Here is a 17,030-nt window from a genome sequence, read left to right as displayed (position 1 = left end):
AGGAAGAACTTAGGCTCTCTCACGGTTTTTCACAAAAAACCTGAGACAGAGAGACCATGAAACAACTGAGTTCAGAACAACCCTTCTGTCTAAATGTCTAAACCACTTACCTACTTGAGTTACTTATTATCGTCAGGCGGGGTAAATTTTCCCTGATTTTCTGAAAAAACCTTTAAAATAGTTCCTTTTCTTTGATGTTTCAACAAATATTTATTTTAAAGAATCAAACTGCCACCTAGAAATGTTTTTGTCAGTTGCTGTGATGTGGTAACTAGTAACAGGACAAACAACATTTCTGCGTGATTCTCTAAGCCTCAGTAGCCTTAGCAGGCATATGTTAGGAGAAATGCACTGTTTTAGTGAACACACAGGAAAACATGTCATAAAATACCTCTACAGATACCTCAGCAATTTTTTCCACTTGTACTTATTACAGAATTTTAAGGGAAAAGTAGTCTTGTAATTCACTTTTCAGACTATACATAAAACCATCTGTAATTGAGAGTCGTGCTACAGAGAAAATGTTTACTTGATAAATACAACTCTGCATGACTACAAAAGTAATAAACAAGTGAGAGAAAAACAGGATGCCTTTGTGTCAGGGGAAGGGATTTTTATCCCTTTAGTAAAAAATTAGTTACTACAAGCAATTGGAAGCAAACAAACATACATCACATAGCAGATGTTCAGGAGATCTTGCATAGTTCCTTAGGACCCCTAAATCAGCTTTTACAGGTCTGTCTGTCAGGCTCGACACACATCAGCCTACCTACATGCAGCATATGAAACATTCATACATCTATGCAACCCATACAACATGCTCCAGCCCATGGCTGCAGGTGCCCAAAAGATGCAGAGAGGAAAGCTTTGTTACCTTTGGTAACAAGCAACAGAAGCAACAGGAAGCGACTCAATTAAACACTGTTTTTGCCCCATCTTCACGTAGTAACAGAAATACACACATTATGGAAAATCCTAATTTCTGTACTTTCTAAATGCTTGTGTCAAGCATCCAGAACCACTGTGAAATTTCTGGTAAGTGAATAACTCACTACTTGAGAGCAGTTTCAGCTTTTGGATTTTACTGTGGTGTGTAAAATAATTAAGATTAAATTACTCTGTTTGAACAGGAAGCAGGAATAAAATTAAAAAATCCCATGAGCTTTATACCAATGAGAGACTCCTAAGTGAACATGTTACATCTCAGAGCTATTCTCACTTAACATTTTCTTTATTATGAGAAAGTTTATAGGCTAACCTCAGGAATGATGTTTATTTTTAGGAACTACTATATTAGTACTCTATCACTACCTAAAAGTAGCCTGAAACAACTTCTTAATGGTTAGCTGATTTAGTTAACACATTCACTCAGTGTGGACAAGAACCAATCACTTTAATTTAAAACCTACACTCATTTGCTAAACTTCATTAAGTAATTTCAAAGTATCACACAGAATACTACTGCAGGACCCACAGTAGAAAAAAAAAAGCAGCCTACAATTTCAAAAGACCAAATCTGCCACGGCATTTATGATGACATGCTTCTCTTTATTTTCTTATTAACAACAGAGGGAGGAAGAAAAGGGAAGGGGAAGAAAAGGAAATAAAGAAAAATAAAAAGGAGAAAAAAATTGCAATACTCCCACTATAAGTCATACTGGTAATATTCAAACAATAGAAAAGATAAGTACTAGTCACACAGCAAAAAACCTAAAATTGTTGAAGAAAACAAAAAAATGCACTTCAGTGCAAACTTAAAAGTGTTTCAGCTGCATAATTTAAAAGGTGGTAAATGCTTTTCATGAATGGCATGGGGCTATGATATGACATGAGGCACAGTACAGAACTACATATAAAATCCATGCACCATACTCACAAGTATAAGTGATCCAGTAAGTGCAGAAATTAAAAAAATTGCCAAGGTTCAGCTTTGATTAATCTCCAGTTTTTCACCAGGAAAAAAACCCCCAAAATCGAACCCTTTACATGCCATGATGACTAAACTTTATTCTAGTAATTCCCTAGTAACTGCAAAAAATTTTCTGCAACGCTTCCCTAGTTAAGAAATATTGCTCTTGCACTTCTGACAAGTATGCAACTTCTTCAAAAACATGCTGGCTTGCAATTTTGAAGCATATTGTCACTTACTGGCTCATCTTCAAAAACGAAGGGAATCATTGCAGAAAATGAAATTTCAACAATGGTGCAGTTATAAGCAACTCAATACTGGCTTGCCTGTTACAACTGCCCATTAAAACACAAATCTTGATAGCGTCAGCAAGTCAAATGAATTAGCAAAGGAATCAGCTTATTAAAATCAAGTCCAAATAAAATCTATCAACTCACATCTCAGTATACCAAGGATGCATCTATTTCCTTTCAACACTTCCAACAGAAGACAGTAACTTAGAATCATATTACAATACAAAGGGCTTTCTTAGACTTATCTACCCTGTACAAAATAATTACATATATATATATAAAAATATATATAGCTTTCAGGACAATGAACATGATTTTTCATCTACCAACAAAATTAACAGGGGATTCTACTTTGGCTTCTACAGACAAAGCACTGAAGTCCATGCAACAGCAATTCTAGTACTGTTTGCTTATTTAGACAAAATGGAAACTAGCTTCATAGAACTCTCATAAAACATGAGAGGAGACAAAGTAGAAGAAAAGAGAAAAAAAGACAATAAAAGATTGCAGAATAATGTTTGTGTTTCATATGGGGGTGAGAATACTGAATTGTGGAGTCAAGAGGCTTTCCCTGTGTAAAAAGCTGTAAACATAAAAGCAAGGATGAAGGGATTTTGCTCTTTAACAAATTGTCTACTTTAATTTTGTCAGGATAACATACTTGCCAGTCAGCATCATCAAGTATTAGAAAAAAAGAATTCCAAGAAAAGACCTTTCAGAGATCAAGCATGTCCTGGTATTACAATTTCAGAATGACATGAAAGGCATTTAAGAAGGAGATTCTCTAATCTATCTCTAGAAGCAAAGGCAGATGTAGAAAAGACTGCAAAACTAAAATTCTTAAGCTGAAAGAACCTAACATAGCTGAAGTACTACTGGCTACTAAGTGTAGTAACTTGTAAAGACCACCTAATATGGGATGAGTAGGTAATGGGTACAGCATTTCTTGTTGAATAGATGTGATGAATTGTTTGGTTTTAACTCAATGAAATGGTTTATAACCCTCAATGAAACGACATATCATGTTGCTACTTTGGAGTGACTAGAAAAATCACTGTAAAGTTTTCACTAATGTCTGATTTACAATCCATAGGAAGTAAATGAAAATGCTGTTGGCTCTTTCACTTAACCAGCTACACACAACTTACCCTTGAGCACACATTTGCTTTTTGCTAAGAAATAGGCTTACAAAAACTTCCTCCTTATTTAGGCTCTCATCTAAAAAAAAATAAATCAGTTGCTACAGAGATTGCCCACTTAAAAAAATAAAAAGTTAACAAAGCCAGTCCTTGTCTGTCTTAATCTACAGGCGCTCTGAAATAACACAGAAACATGTACTGCTAAAAGCTCGACTCTTTTGCCAGGACTGGAATGTTTAAATATACTATGTTCATTCTCCCAACATTGAGTGAAGGGAGATCCTCCCTTAAGTTTTGCCTCATCAAGGCCAAAATAAACAGCGACTTTTGATCAGTATCTAGATAGGTCGGTATTTGTGCCCAAATCCCATGAACTGGCTCCAGGGGAGATTTTGGGAGTCCACAAGGCAGTACGACCTTGTTTCTTGAACAGAAGTGTCATATGCAAACACAGAGGAGAGGCGAGAACTTGTGCCTACAAGACGAAGAGCTCCCATTTCATGCGTGTGTTCCTTTGGAGGTGAGCTGCAGGCACACTAAAAGAATGGATGGATGAATTTTCTGTGACCTGTGCTAGCATTTCAGGAAGGTTTTAAAATATTCCAATACCACCCACAAAAACCTTGCATAAGGGCATTAATACTGACGACAAAGTAGATTTTTCAAAGACTACGAGTAATTACAAGAGCTTTACCCCAGCCCCTTCAGTGAGCGCTCCTGCCTGAACTAGTGCGGGAGGCACAAATAATTCACAAAGACCTGTGCCTTTCCAGATCACCATTCAATCTCTTTTGGCATTCATCATCCTCAAGCTCGCAGATCCTCAGCTTGGAAAACACTGCCGCACGGCCGGGAAGCTCCCTCCTCGGCCAGGAAAGGGGCTCCGCCGCCCGCAGCTCCAGGCAAGCGGCACAACCCCGCAGACCCCCGCGCTGCCCTCGGCGGGGCTGCGGGCAGCGGCGACCCCGCTCTCCCGGGGAGGAGCAGGAAGCGAGCGCGGAGCTGCTCCCGGCCGCCCTCCCCCGGCACCGGGCCGGCCCGCCGCCCCCCGCCCGCGGGGGCACCCCGATCCCGGCCGGCCAGGGCAGCGGGGCGGCCCGGCCGGGGCGGCCCCCTCCCCCGCGTTACCTTCCCGGTACTTCTTGCGCAGCCGCCGGTGGACGCTCTTCACCACCCCCGACAGCTTCTCCTGCTCCAGCTTCCGCTCCTGCTCCGGGGGTGGCGGCGGGGCGGCGGCGGCCCCTCCGGGCCGGGGCCGGGGCTGCGGAGCGGCCTCCATGGTGTTCCCGCTGCTCGCCGCGCACCGCCCGGCCCAGGGGGAGGCGCGCGCCGTGCCGGGGCCGCGCCGGGCGGGCATGCGCGCGCCGCCCCCGCCGCGCGGGCAGCCGGGACATGGAGTCCGCGCGCGCGCCCGCCGCCCCGGGGCCGCGCCCCGGCGCTCCCGGGACAGCGCGGCCGCGGCCCGGCGTGCGGGACGGCTACTGCCGAATGAACTTCCCGTGCGCGCGTCGGGAGCGGGTCACTCCGCGGTGCTCAGCCAAACAGTGAGGCGGAAAACACAGCGGTGTCCGGGGCAGCGCGGCTTCCCCCGTAGCCGGTGTGCGTTAGCGCAGCTGACGGCCTTCCCCAGAGACCCCCTGAGAGAGCCGGCCGGAGTCCTGGCGCGGCGGGGCAAAACCCAATCCCCGCCTACAAACGAAGGACCTTGCGGAAAAAACCCGAATTCAGAACATACCCGAGCAAACCTGGGCAGCTTGGTGGCCGTGGTGTGAAGAACACAAGTTTTGTTCAGCTTTTTTTATGTGTTCGTGGAGCTGCTGGGCCCTTTCCCTGCGCAGCCCAGTTTCTGGCATGCATTTGGGTGGAAAATGCACTGCCGGAGCAGGAGCAGCACCTGCAGCCAGCAAAACTGCCCTCACAGGCGGCACTTCTGCCTGCAGCCCTCCGTGCCCGGCCGCAGCTTCCCCCACATCCCAAGGGCTTCAGTTCTCTCTTAGTAATTGCTGGAAATAGACAAACCATTCCTTACCAGATGATGGCAGGGAAATAAGCCATGAAGCTGCTTGTTTGACATGGCCAGAAGCCGCTAATTGTCTTCTTTGAAGATGTTAAAAAACATTAAGGGGGTAGTTGTGCTACAATTAAATCTGTGACAAATCTGACAGTAGGTAGGGCTGAGATTTCATCCTGACGAGAAGTCTGTGACGCACGACTTTGTGCAGTGGGATGTATAACTGGTTCTTATCAGCACCATGATGGTCCTGCCAGAAAAAAATTTCAGCTAATCAGAAAACACAGTGGTTTTCTGCTTTTCTGATAAAATTCTTTTGAAGGTGCAATTATCAAGGCGAAACTCTAATGTCCAAAGAGAAGGTTTTCATTGTTAGTGACTGCAAATTCATCCCTTGTTCGCTCACTCTGAGTGAAGTTTGGAAATGCTGACCTCACCCGTCACCTTGAAGTGCCTATGTAATGCTCAAAGGTCCAACTTTTTCTGTGCTGATATTTTTTAGAGAGTGTTTAAAAAACTTCACTGTATTTTGGACCTTTTATCCCTATGTGTTATGTATTTTATTGTAAGAGTATTTCCATTTTGTTGGGTGGGGTTTTTTTTTCCTGAAAATAGAGGAGACTAATGGAAGGAGAATTTAAATTTTTGCTACTAACATCAACAGTAAGAAGGAAAAAAATCAATGTAGTGACTGAGTTTTTCCTTTAGTTACATTTTCCTTCCTAAGTTGTGAAACTAAGTGGCCGTGTGTTAATGAAAAAAACATACCACTCTATATTAATTTTACTTTGACTTTGAAAACATCCAAAAGTAATTTTCTAATGTGAATTATTGTATTCCATACCAAACTAGTTCAGGAACTTAAATCTGAATGAGAAATAAAACCTTATACTGGGGTTAATTATATCTTTCTGAAATATTTTTATTTCTAGTTTTATATGCAAGTCCACCTAAGAAGGATTAAGACGGTGTAAAAAGAGATTACAGTGATAATTACTGGGACAGGGAGCCTACATGGTGGTTAATGTTCTTTTTATTTTTGCATTGTGTAGGATCTGGGGAAGCACAGGCTGAGGAGGAAAAGCATGAGCCAGTCTTCTGTGTGTGGCATCACACATGAGCACTGAGGGAGGCATCTCAGAAGAGTAGGAGTATCAGAGTGACAGAAGAGAGATGGAGGCATTTGGAGGATGCCTGAAAAATACTGCTGTGGCATCAACACTCCCAGTCATGAGCCTCCAGGCTTGGAAGTGTAGATTACACAGTCAAAATATGAGTGTGATTTGGAGAATTGGAAATCTAATTGTAGAATTGGAAAACTTGGGTGAAATTATACTTATGTGAAATATGCTCTCTCAGAATAATAAGTTACTATTTGAATTATGTTATCACTGTTGTTTTTCAGTTCTCAGGGTTGCTTTTTAAAACTAGTAAAGTTTAAATACAAAGTAGTTTTAAGTTATCACTATGAATTAACACAGAAGTTTAGTTCAAATAAGCAAATAAGGAGCATTTATCACATGTCAAGTCTTTCCAGCTGTGACAATTAAAGAATATTTGATGAAGAGGCATTATAGTCACAAGACACACAGATATTTTCCCTGGAAAATGTGATGGGAGCTGGGTCCCAGTGACAGGCTTCAAATGTAAAATGATTGAAGGAGGTGCTTCCCCAGAGCACTGCATGGAGATATGGGTGGGCAAAGGAGTGGGCAATTAAAGCAGGACTGGTTCTCTAAGGCCTGGTAGAACTGATGTCCCAGTGCTCTGTCAGGGTGGAGAACAAAACATATGTGATCTATACATTTCTTGAACACATTACAGGAAGACTCAAGGAACAAATTAAGATTAATATAAATGTATTTGTCCCTGAGGCATAAGAATAGAATGAGCAGTAAGGATGCATGCACTTATTCCAAGGGGATAAAAACAATAAACTACTTGTGTCCTGATAGGGGTGATGGAGTTTCTGGGAAAGAATGGTTTTGAGCAGCTGGACTTACTACCTTGAATGTAGAAAATGGATTAATGATCCTCTAGGTATTAGTTACTTTCTAAATAAATTAATTAATTTAAAAAGCCAATTTAGGGAAAACTAGTTTATTTTGACATTTCTGAAGTATTTTAATGCCCATCACTTTTCATGAATAGCATTGGACTCAAAAGTCTGGGTTCACAGACGGGGAGGACGAATAATGACAGCACTTTCCAGTACTTGTGTGGCTGGAACATTCACAGAGGATGTGGGAAAACCAGTTCACATCTCTACTCTGCCCTCAGGGATCTGAACCCACATCTTCACCATGAGATTATATGAAATGGAAGTGCTCTCCCTTCCTGAGGGAAGGGTGAAAGTAGCCTATATTTTCAGTCTTTCTCCCAGTGAAATTGTGGAGGAAAAGTAACATAAAAACTTTGTGAGTTGCAAATCAGCAATGCTTTGTTTCCATCTTTTCAGTGGCAGTTTTTACAATCAAGTCTTCCCAGCCTCTTAATTTCTTCTATCTTAAGGATGCTAATTGTTTGAAAAAGAACCAAAAAAGGACATCAAAGAGAAGAATCTGTCCAGTGTGATGACATCATCGTAATAGTCTCTAATGCAATGTAATCTGCAAAAATATTACAGAAAGCATGTAATTGTTTTAATGGAACACTGAAACATGGTGGTGATGTAAAAGGAATAAAATGTTCTTTGTTAGATGTGGAAAAGATTTTGCTATATGTATCTGAATGGCAGACAAACAGGCAGCAGTAGAATGTTTGGGTTGAAATTAAGATTTTCTTCTTCATTAACTATGGAGTCTTATAAGCCATGAAAATGACATAATTTGGTTAAAAAAGTGGGAGTTAGATCCCTGAATTTGCACTGATGCTGTTATTTAGAGTTGGTCCATTATTGCATTCTCCAGACTACACACTGCAGTAATTTAGTAATTAAGGTTACATAGTAATTAAAACTGCTACCCCATAACAATAATTTTATAACTACAGACCTTGGATTCCATTTCTGGGGACTGACACCTTTAAAAGTATGTACACACCAGTAGTCCCTTTACTTAGTACCCTGTTTATTTTACTGGCTTTGGTTTGCATCTGAAGTCCTAATATTTATATAAATAAACAGTTTGCTTTTGGAAAGCAGAGGATTTTTCTACTGCTGGACAAATTAAAGTTGCTCCTCAAGTGCATAGAGACACCCAGCTTGTAGAAGGATTAAAATACTTCACAAATAGGGGCTTGTTGTGGAATTTAATTAACTATCTTTAAGATCATGAGAATTAGATACTGATACAAGATTTTATTGATTGAAATAGTGTCTTTTACTTGCTAGCTTGTGTTGCAAAATGGCAGGAATAGTTTTAACAGCAGCCAGCATTTCTGATAAACAGTACATTCTCTACCTCCATTCTGGCCAGCAGGTACTGTCTGTGTCTGTCCAGAAAGTAGCTGTGTCAGCTCCAGAAAGGAGCTGTTTCTTTTGACACAGGAGGGAAAAGTTAAGAATTTGTAAGTCCCTTCAGACTATCACTTGTGTAATAGTAAAGTGGGAGTTAAATTTCTAGTAGTTAAATGGAACTACTGAAATATTTACTGAAAAGCAGCAAAGCACTTTATACCTCAATTATCCTGGATGTTATGTGCATGAGTAGAAAGTAAAACAAGCCTTTAATGCTGAGAACAGACAATGCACTTTCTAATAATTGCTATAGTCATTGCAACCTCTTTGCAACGTGAGTATCACAAACATACTTAATAATCTAGTAACAAAGATCATTAAATATAAACATAATTTTTTGAAAATCAATCCTAAATTCCCTTAAAAATCTATTGGTGTTTTAAAATAGATTTTAGTCTGAGCACATTCCTGTGTTATTTGGAATGTATGAATTATTCAATAATCAGAGTCAATATCATGATAGCTTTAGCAAAGACTACTAGCCACTCTTTCTAGATCGAGTTTCTTAGCTGATTTCTTGCTGCCATGAAGGATTAACTCATAAAATCACTTCGATTTAGCAAGAGATGTCAAAACATCCAGCAGGTCTAACTGGTTTTCTTCCAATGTCATTCAAAATAGTATGTGGTTTTAGCAGTGGTTCATGTTTCTGTCAGCTGCTATCTATAAACTTGCAGTATAATCAATTCAGACACAGTAAATTTAGAGTGGTTGGTACTAGTACAAAAACTTTTATGTTTGATTATTTGTGCATCTGCAAAACCTAATAGGCCTAAAGACTAAGACTAGATAGTCTAAAGTCAATTTTCAGGATTAAATTTCCAGCCTTCCTGTATGGGTCAAGTGTGTATAATTTTATAACCTCTCAACAGCAATATAGGTGTACAGTAGGTCATTTTCAACTTGGGAAATACTGCAGTTTCCTGTAATCTTGTACTGCAGGTATGATAGCCTGACTCATAAACTAAGGTGACCTCAAAGACTGATTGGAGTAGTGTATGCTAAAAATTTACCCAGAGAAAGGCTAAGGTGCATGTGAATTTTTGAGTTAGGAAAAGGAATAAATTTATGAGGAATTATCTATTTCTGTGATGCTGTGTATAGGTCATGGTATGCTGTGTCATTTCATTTTTCTCCTTCTTTCCCCTCCTAAGTCCTGAGAGGGCGTGGGAGAAGGTATTTTAGGTATCTTTAGATATGACCTATAAAAGAAATACATCTCTAGAATGAATAAAGTGTTCTTGTCTGTTCCAATGGTTGCCCAACTCCTTTTAATCTCTCCTGCCTCTTGAATACTGTCATGTGGCTTATTTGGGACTCTACTGAACTTCAAGTCAATTTTCTGCTAAGCAGATGAGAGAACAACAACAAAGTCTATTCATACAACATCAAACGGAGCTTTATCTTCAGGACAACATATTGCAGGCAGCATGATACACTTCAGGAAGAGCGAGGAATGCCAAAGCTCTGGCTTGTCCTGCACACAGGGTATTTGGTTTGTGCACAGATCATGTGTTAGGTTGGTTAAGTCAGGCCTCAGTGACAGCAGTATCTAAGATGTTATCAATTAAAAAAATTAAAATAAAATAAAAATAAATAAAATAAAATAAAAATAAAATTAAAAAATGAAAAGGGCTAGTATTCTCTTCATCATTTTGAAGGAGTCTAAAGAATGGTGGTAGGAAAAATGAAGTCATTAATATTAACACTGCTTCAGAAATTTTGACTGGAAGTACACATAGGTTTGCAGTAATTTTCCTATATGAGCACCACAGATAAATATTATCTGTTTGAAGTTTCTTTTTACTTCTCCAGAACATCTAATAAAACAACTGTGACACAAATACCATGAAGTGAGCATCCTCCACACTAGATTTTCTGAAAATTTTATCTCCCTTACTATGGCTTAAGAATGATCTGATAGCAGCTGCACTGAGTCCTCACATTTGCTGTTTCACGTGTTGCTTGAAACAGATTGCATGTGATACTCTTTGTCAGAAAAGTTTTCAAGCCAGTGCAAACGCTCCTTAGAAATGTTGATGACTTCATTACAGGGAGATGTTATAAAAAATACTTCAAGTCTGTTTTGGCTACTCACTTCTCTGCAGTGGTCGCCAAGGAGAAAGCTTCATTTTGAAGCCATTATGACAACATACTACAAAACAGATACAATTATAACATGGGAGGTAATATAAGAAGGTTGTAAGAACCAGAGACAGCCCTCCTGATTGCTGAAACATGGCAGGTGGATTTTTGCTGAATGACTCCTTTAAATCCAGGATAAATAGTTGTCAGCTACCAGGACGTATTCTCAGCAGGAACATAAATTCATATTATAAAGTTATAGTATTTGCCTCTTTTGGAGCCTAACATGATCAGCAAAATGCAGCCTGTGGCTTATCACACAGCCTGACAGGTACTTGAAGTATTGATGTCCTTGCCTTTTTAGAAGGTAGAATAGTCTCCTGGAGGCTTTTCTACGTAAATAGAAACAGTATTTTCTTAGGAGACATAGAAATAATTCTTTTTTGGAAGCAGTAAAAAAAGTAATTGTGGCCAATTTTCTGAAATAACTTGTGAGCTTTCAAGCTCTGTTTGTACTCATAAAGGTGAATTTTACCATCATTACCTAAAAGGTCCCTGAACCAGAACTAGAAGCACAACCAAAAATCTATTTTAAAAATAATATTGAAGCCAGTCTTTTTATTAACTTCTTTTTCTTTTTCTTTTTCTTTTTCTTTTTCTTTTTCTTTTTCTTTTTCTTTTTCTTTCTTTTTCTTTTTCTTTCTTTTCACTCCTGTGTGAACAGGTGGGAAGAAATTTTTGGTTTAAAAATATTGCAGACTGTACATTCCTTCGGTAAAAGGCTGCATCCATTTTTTTTTTAACCATTCAGATTGAAGTCTAAAGACTAACAGATATATCAGAATATCTGTCTGACCTTATGGTTGATGGAGGGTTGTCCATGTGAGTAATTATTTTTACACAACTAGGTATTTCAAAAGAAGTTGCCTGTGTGGGACAAATAGAATTATATTGGCCTGTGGAGGCTCATTGAAAGAAGAAAGAAGGCTCTTTCATAAGAAAGAAGCATCTCAAATGAGATGTGAAAGACATTAGATTTGGTATGGACACCGGTCATATTTAGGTCATGTTTGGTGAGTACCCTGAGGGCACTCGTATTTTCACCTTGTCCTCAGATCTAGCATGAGGCATCCTATGAATCCTTGTTGACAGGTTTTTTTTCAGGTTATCTACAAGTATCATTTATTCTATGGTCTTGACATTCCTTAGGTTGCCTAGGATTACCTAGGACAAAAATGCATTCTTAGTTGTGATTTCTGCCTAAAGTCTTTCCTTAATTTTAGTATGTAATTTGTGGTGGTCCAGCCGTTACTTCATGAATAATGGAGGGAAATCTCTGAATGAGAGACAATGTGTCCAGCTGTGAGCAGCAGCTCCTGTAGCCACCCCCGTGTAAGCTGCAGGGGACAGAGCGGTGAGACAAACAGGACAAATGGCTGTTGTACTTCAAATTCATACCTGACTTGTTAGTTTTGCAATAGCTGTTTCATGCAGATGGTCACGAATGGGACCTTAGCCAATTTTCTTTTGCTGGAAGAAATGTTTGCTTCTGGGGATTGAATGGGTTTGCCAACATTAGCTTTTAAGAGCGCTACATAAATGTTTCTATGGTATGAATTGCCCTTGCCTGTGAATCTCCTACACTAGATGTTCTTTAAGTTATATTACTTAAGGCCTTTGGAGAACAGGACCTAGACTTCTTTCTGAAGAAGCTTAGCTGGAAATTACAAAGTAGGGATTTTTCTAACACACCCTAAAGGTATTAGGAACGTGTAATCTTTGGGCGATTGGGAAGGAAAACAGAAGCTGATCCTGTTATTATTTTGAATTGTACTCCTACAATTCCTCTTTTATCCTGGAAAAGAGAAATACCAAACAAGGATGAGCTTTTAAAGCTCTCCGTTGCTGAGACTTCATTGCTAGTATTTCCTTTTTGCAATCTGATCTACTTTGTGAGATTTTGAATCTATGAAGAGTGGGACTTTACAAAATGCCCGTGTTACTGTTATAGGGTAAGAGACATCCAAAAGACCTAACTAATCTTCACTGAGTCACATTTCTAATGGAATTTTATTTTAAACAAAGTATCTTCTAAATTCTCTCCACTCTGGGATATATGCTCAGTGACTATAATACTTGTTCTGATATATAGAGTTACCAGATCATCTGTGAGTGTTTCTGAAACTCCTCTTCCTGAAGAACCCGGAACCTAAATGAAGGTGACAAGCAAATGACTATAGTTTGAAGTCTTCTTTTGCTACTGGAGATTGCTGAATTCACATGTGCTTGCTGGGTCTTGGAGATGACTGACATTAGCAGCCACCATTTCTGACAGCAGGTGCTTATCTGGTCTAAATTTGAATCTCTTAAACCCAGTGGCAAGACTTGGGTCAATATGCTTAGTAAGTGACTTGTGATTGCTGCATATACTAAAATATATACCAATATAGTAGTATACTAATTGCATAATTAATTATTAATTGTAACAATAATAAATTATTATTATAATCAATGATATATTAATTATTAATTATATAATATACTAATGTACTATATACTAATTATACTAATACTATACATATAATACATATATATAGATATATACACTCTGCATATAATCTTTTTTACAACAGTTTTGCAAACAGTTGGCTCCAGACTAATGTAATCAGTCTTTTTCTAGCACAAAACCGGTAATGGCCATTAGATCACATGCTGGCATCTGCTGTGTAAACGTGTAAATTTTGATTGATAAATAGGCAAAATAGCTTCACAGTTTTGGAAAAGGCTGCAATTCTGATTGCAGGAATAGTAATCAGTGTGTTCAGAAGAACTATGATTTCACTTAAGTCCTTCACTGTTTCTTATGTGGTTTTGTAATTTCACATCAGTAGAAGTAAGTGTGAATTTATTTATAAACATACTTATAGACATGTGTCCGTAAATAAGAAGACCAGAAGATATTGCAATCAGAAGAAATTTGTAAACTGAATAAAACAAACAAAAAATACAAAGCTAATTTTTCAATCTTATATACAAATTATTGGCACTTTACACTGTTTTCACCTTTCCTGCAATTTTGTTTAATGTGGTCATGAGTGCCACAAGAGCAACTTACCATAAATCAGGTTTTTGGTCTTGATACTCTACAATAATTTCTGACTCCCAATTTGGTATTTTAATTGCAAATAGTACTTCATTTTTGAAGAGTGCATAGTTTTAAATGTTAACTTTAGCCAAGTATTATTTTAAAAAACCAAAGTTTACAATGGACCTTGTACATGATTGGAAGTGACCTAATGAATCACAGAAGAACAGCAAAAATTAAAACTTAAATTAAATATCTGTCTTTCTAGATTTCACCAGACTGACTTTAAATTTATAGAAGTGAATATAATACTTATGAGAATGTAGTTTGAGAAAGACTTTTTTCATTTATACTGATGAAGCTGAATTGCAGTACTTGCAGATCTCCTGTAAGTAAAAACTGTAGAATTCTTACCAGCATATGGAAAGTGACCAAATAAATACAGTAGAGACAGAAAACACATTATAAGCTTTTTCTAAAGCTTATAATGTTTTTAAAATAACAAGAGATATTGTAAGAGTGGTCTGCAATCAGAAAAAAAGAGTTGCAAACTGTTTTCTAATATGCTGTAAAAGTTTAAGAAATAGAAACTAAGAGAAGGAAAGATCCCATGCCAGGAATGCTATTCAATCCAGTCATCCAGATGTGGTCAATTAGACAACATAGCAAGGGCAAACAGATCAATGGTTCTATCTTCAAATGAAAACATATGTGTTTATTTACCAACATCTGCATCTTTATGATAAACATTAACTCCTTTCATGTCAATTAAAATTCAAAGTCTTGTTGGTGTTGCCTCTTTTTTTCCTTAAACAATTAGTTTTGTATTCACTTATTTTGCCCTTACCTGACCTTGAACAGAGACTGGCTGCCAGAAAGTAGGCAACTGCTGATATCATGCAGCTTTCCTTAGAACTTCCTCTAGGAAGTTCACAGAGTTCATTCTCTTTCATGCCAGAGTCACAGATTCAGATCTATCCTAAATGGAATTAAAAATAATTAATTTCTTATTAGTGGTTTTTAGTAGCTTCGTATCTGTCAGGGACAGTTTCTAATGGACAAATGCCTGCATGGCAGCTGGGTCACTAATGGTGTCTGCAGGCTGCTCTAGGAGTGGTGAAGAGAGACACTGTGTTCAGTAGGACTAATTCACCACAGTCACAGGAGAGCCTGGGATATGTGTGTTGTTCTCAGCATCCATAGATCATCCTACTTATGTGCAGCGCTGAAGTTTGCTGCTCTTAAAACTGAACTGAAGTAGACTTGAAGTAGGGAGTTAGCCTAAGTGAGGAAGGGACTTCTTAGGAAGGACTGTTTAAGCACAGAGTAAAAGCACCTCTCTTTACAAAATATTTTATTCTTTAATATAAAGGAGGGGATCCTCAGGAAAGAGGAAAGTGTGCTGCCACTTCCTGAGCCATTTCCAGAATGTGGGAAGGAAGGATCCATTTCAGGGTGTGAACCTAAAAGCTTCCACCAGCCTTGCTTTGAATATCAACAGTCACTTTGGTCTTTCTGTTGGTGAATTCATCCGGGAAACTTCCAGTCATAAAGCCTGCACAATGTAGAGATGGTTGTGTTTACCCTTGAGTTGTGCAAAGCAGGCCAAATATGTTCTTGTTCTGCCTGGTGTGCAAGAAGTAACACACTGTGTGCAGTAAAGACTAGAAAACACAGCTTTGTCATTCTTAAGCTTGAGAAATTGTGGAAATGCTTCTTAAATTATACTTCTTGTGAAACATCTTGTTTGAAAACAAATAACTGATATTATTGGTCTTTATGAAGATATTGTCTACAGTAAACTCACCCTCCTACCACCTTCTCCCCAGAATGTAAGGACTGTGTTGTTTATTTACCCAGGGGAAGAAAATCAGCTGGATCCACAGCTGCACTGAAGAAGACGTCACAGCCCTACTGCTCATTGCTTTTACATATATATGAAAACATCCTATTTTTTGCGTGGAGAAGCAAGACACTGGTATGGTGGTGTCTGAGCTATGTTGACTAAAAGCCAGCACCCATGGATGATGGTCTAATGAAATACAATTAAACTGTGTGTGTCTAGTAAATGTAATAGCAAGTTTAGCTGATACACAAGTGCATCAGTTCTTGAAAACACAAGTAGAAATTAAAACCCAAATCTTTACAGCAAGACCTTTTCTTCCTGTTACTCTGGAAGAGTGTGAATGTGAGCAGCTTTCTCCACGTATATAAGCACTTGAAAATGCATGACACTTTCAGGGAAATGTGCCATCAGTGCCTCAGTGATTGTGTGCAATTACATTATATAGTAGCTGGACAAAAACGAATTAAGTACAAAATCATACTCAAATGCTGTGTCCTGCTTCCTACAAGCAACCACTGCCTTTGTTACTAGGTTTGGTTTGTAAGTTAGAAGTCACAAGGAAAGTTGCAAATTTTGGTGGGGAATTCAGCTGCTAGAGAAGTATGAGAACACACATAATATATTTTTCTGGCTTGAAGTAGGCAGGTGTAAAAGGATCCAAAGGCACTTTGAGTTCTGGGAAGAAAAGTCTTGGGAGAGACTCAGCATGCTGCAATTCAGAGCAGCTGTGGGAGATGAGAATGCTGGAATTATCTCAACCTGCTTTCTCGTCACTGGTTTTTAGCTGCTTTGCAAAGTCTAAGTTTCAGCGGTTGCTGTCCTCAGCTGTCCTTGGCATTATGTCTTATTGACGAAACTTCTAGCAAGAAGCCAAACTCCCTCTTTCTGTCTGCAGTACATGGCTCAGGTCAGGGCTCAAAGGCGAATTCACTCAATGCTGACAGGAGCAGTATGCAAAGAGTTCATTACTTGCTGTGAGTCACCCACTCAAGCTGCCAGAGAGAAAAAGATCTTTTGTATTTTCTGCCTTCTCCTGGCTCTTGTTGCTGTTGTGAGACAGGAAAAACAAAGCATCCTTTGACTCTGTTTTTATTTTTAGTTTAATTTGCTCCTCTTGCCGTATTCAGTATTTGACATCTGTAAAGAACTGGGATACAATTGACTTTCCTACCACTTTCACAAACAGACCAGATTCCCAGGAGTGT

General features: G+C 38.9%; 1 protein-coding gene across 2 annotated transcripts in view; it reads right to left on the bottom strand.

The window, feature by feature from the left end:
* BMT2 (base methyltransferase of 25S rRNA 2 homolog) overlaps positions 1-4,672 on the bottom strand; it is a 30,521-nt gene extending 25,849 nt beyond the window's left edge. Inside the window, exon 1 of one of the 2 annotated variants that reach the window (XM_064422375.1) lies at positions 4,470-4,672. In XM_064422375.1, the coding sequence (XP_064278445.1) occupies positions 4,470-4,620 (151 nt within the window). In that variant the 5' untranslated portion in view covers positions 4,621-4,672. Of the gene's footprint in view, positions 1-4,100; positions 4,138-4,469 lie in introns of those variants that run through there. The other variant, XM_064422376.1, reaches the window with a different exon arrangement.
* Between the last annotated feature and the right edge of the window lie 12,358 nt (positions 4,673-17,030).

Source organism: Passer domesticus, chromosome 5 (genome assembly GCF_036417665.1).
Source record: "Passer domesticus isolate bPasDom1 chromosome 5, bPasDom1.hap1, whole genome shotgun sequence".
NCBI lineage: Eukaryota > Metazoa > Chordata > Aves > Passeriformes > Passeridae > Passer > Passer domesticus.
The sequence above is the reverse complement of the archived record's forward strand: the minus strand, read 5'-3'. Positions and strand labels throughout refer to the sequence as shown.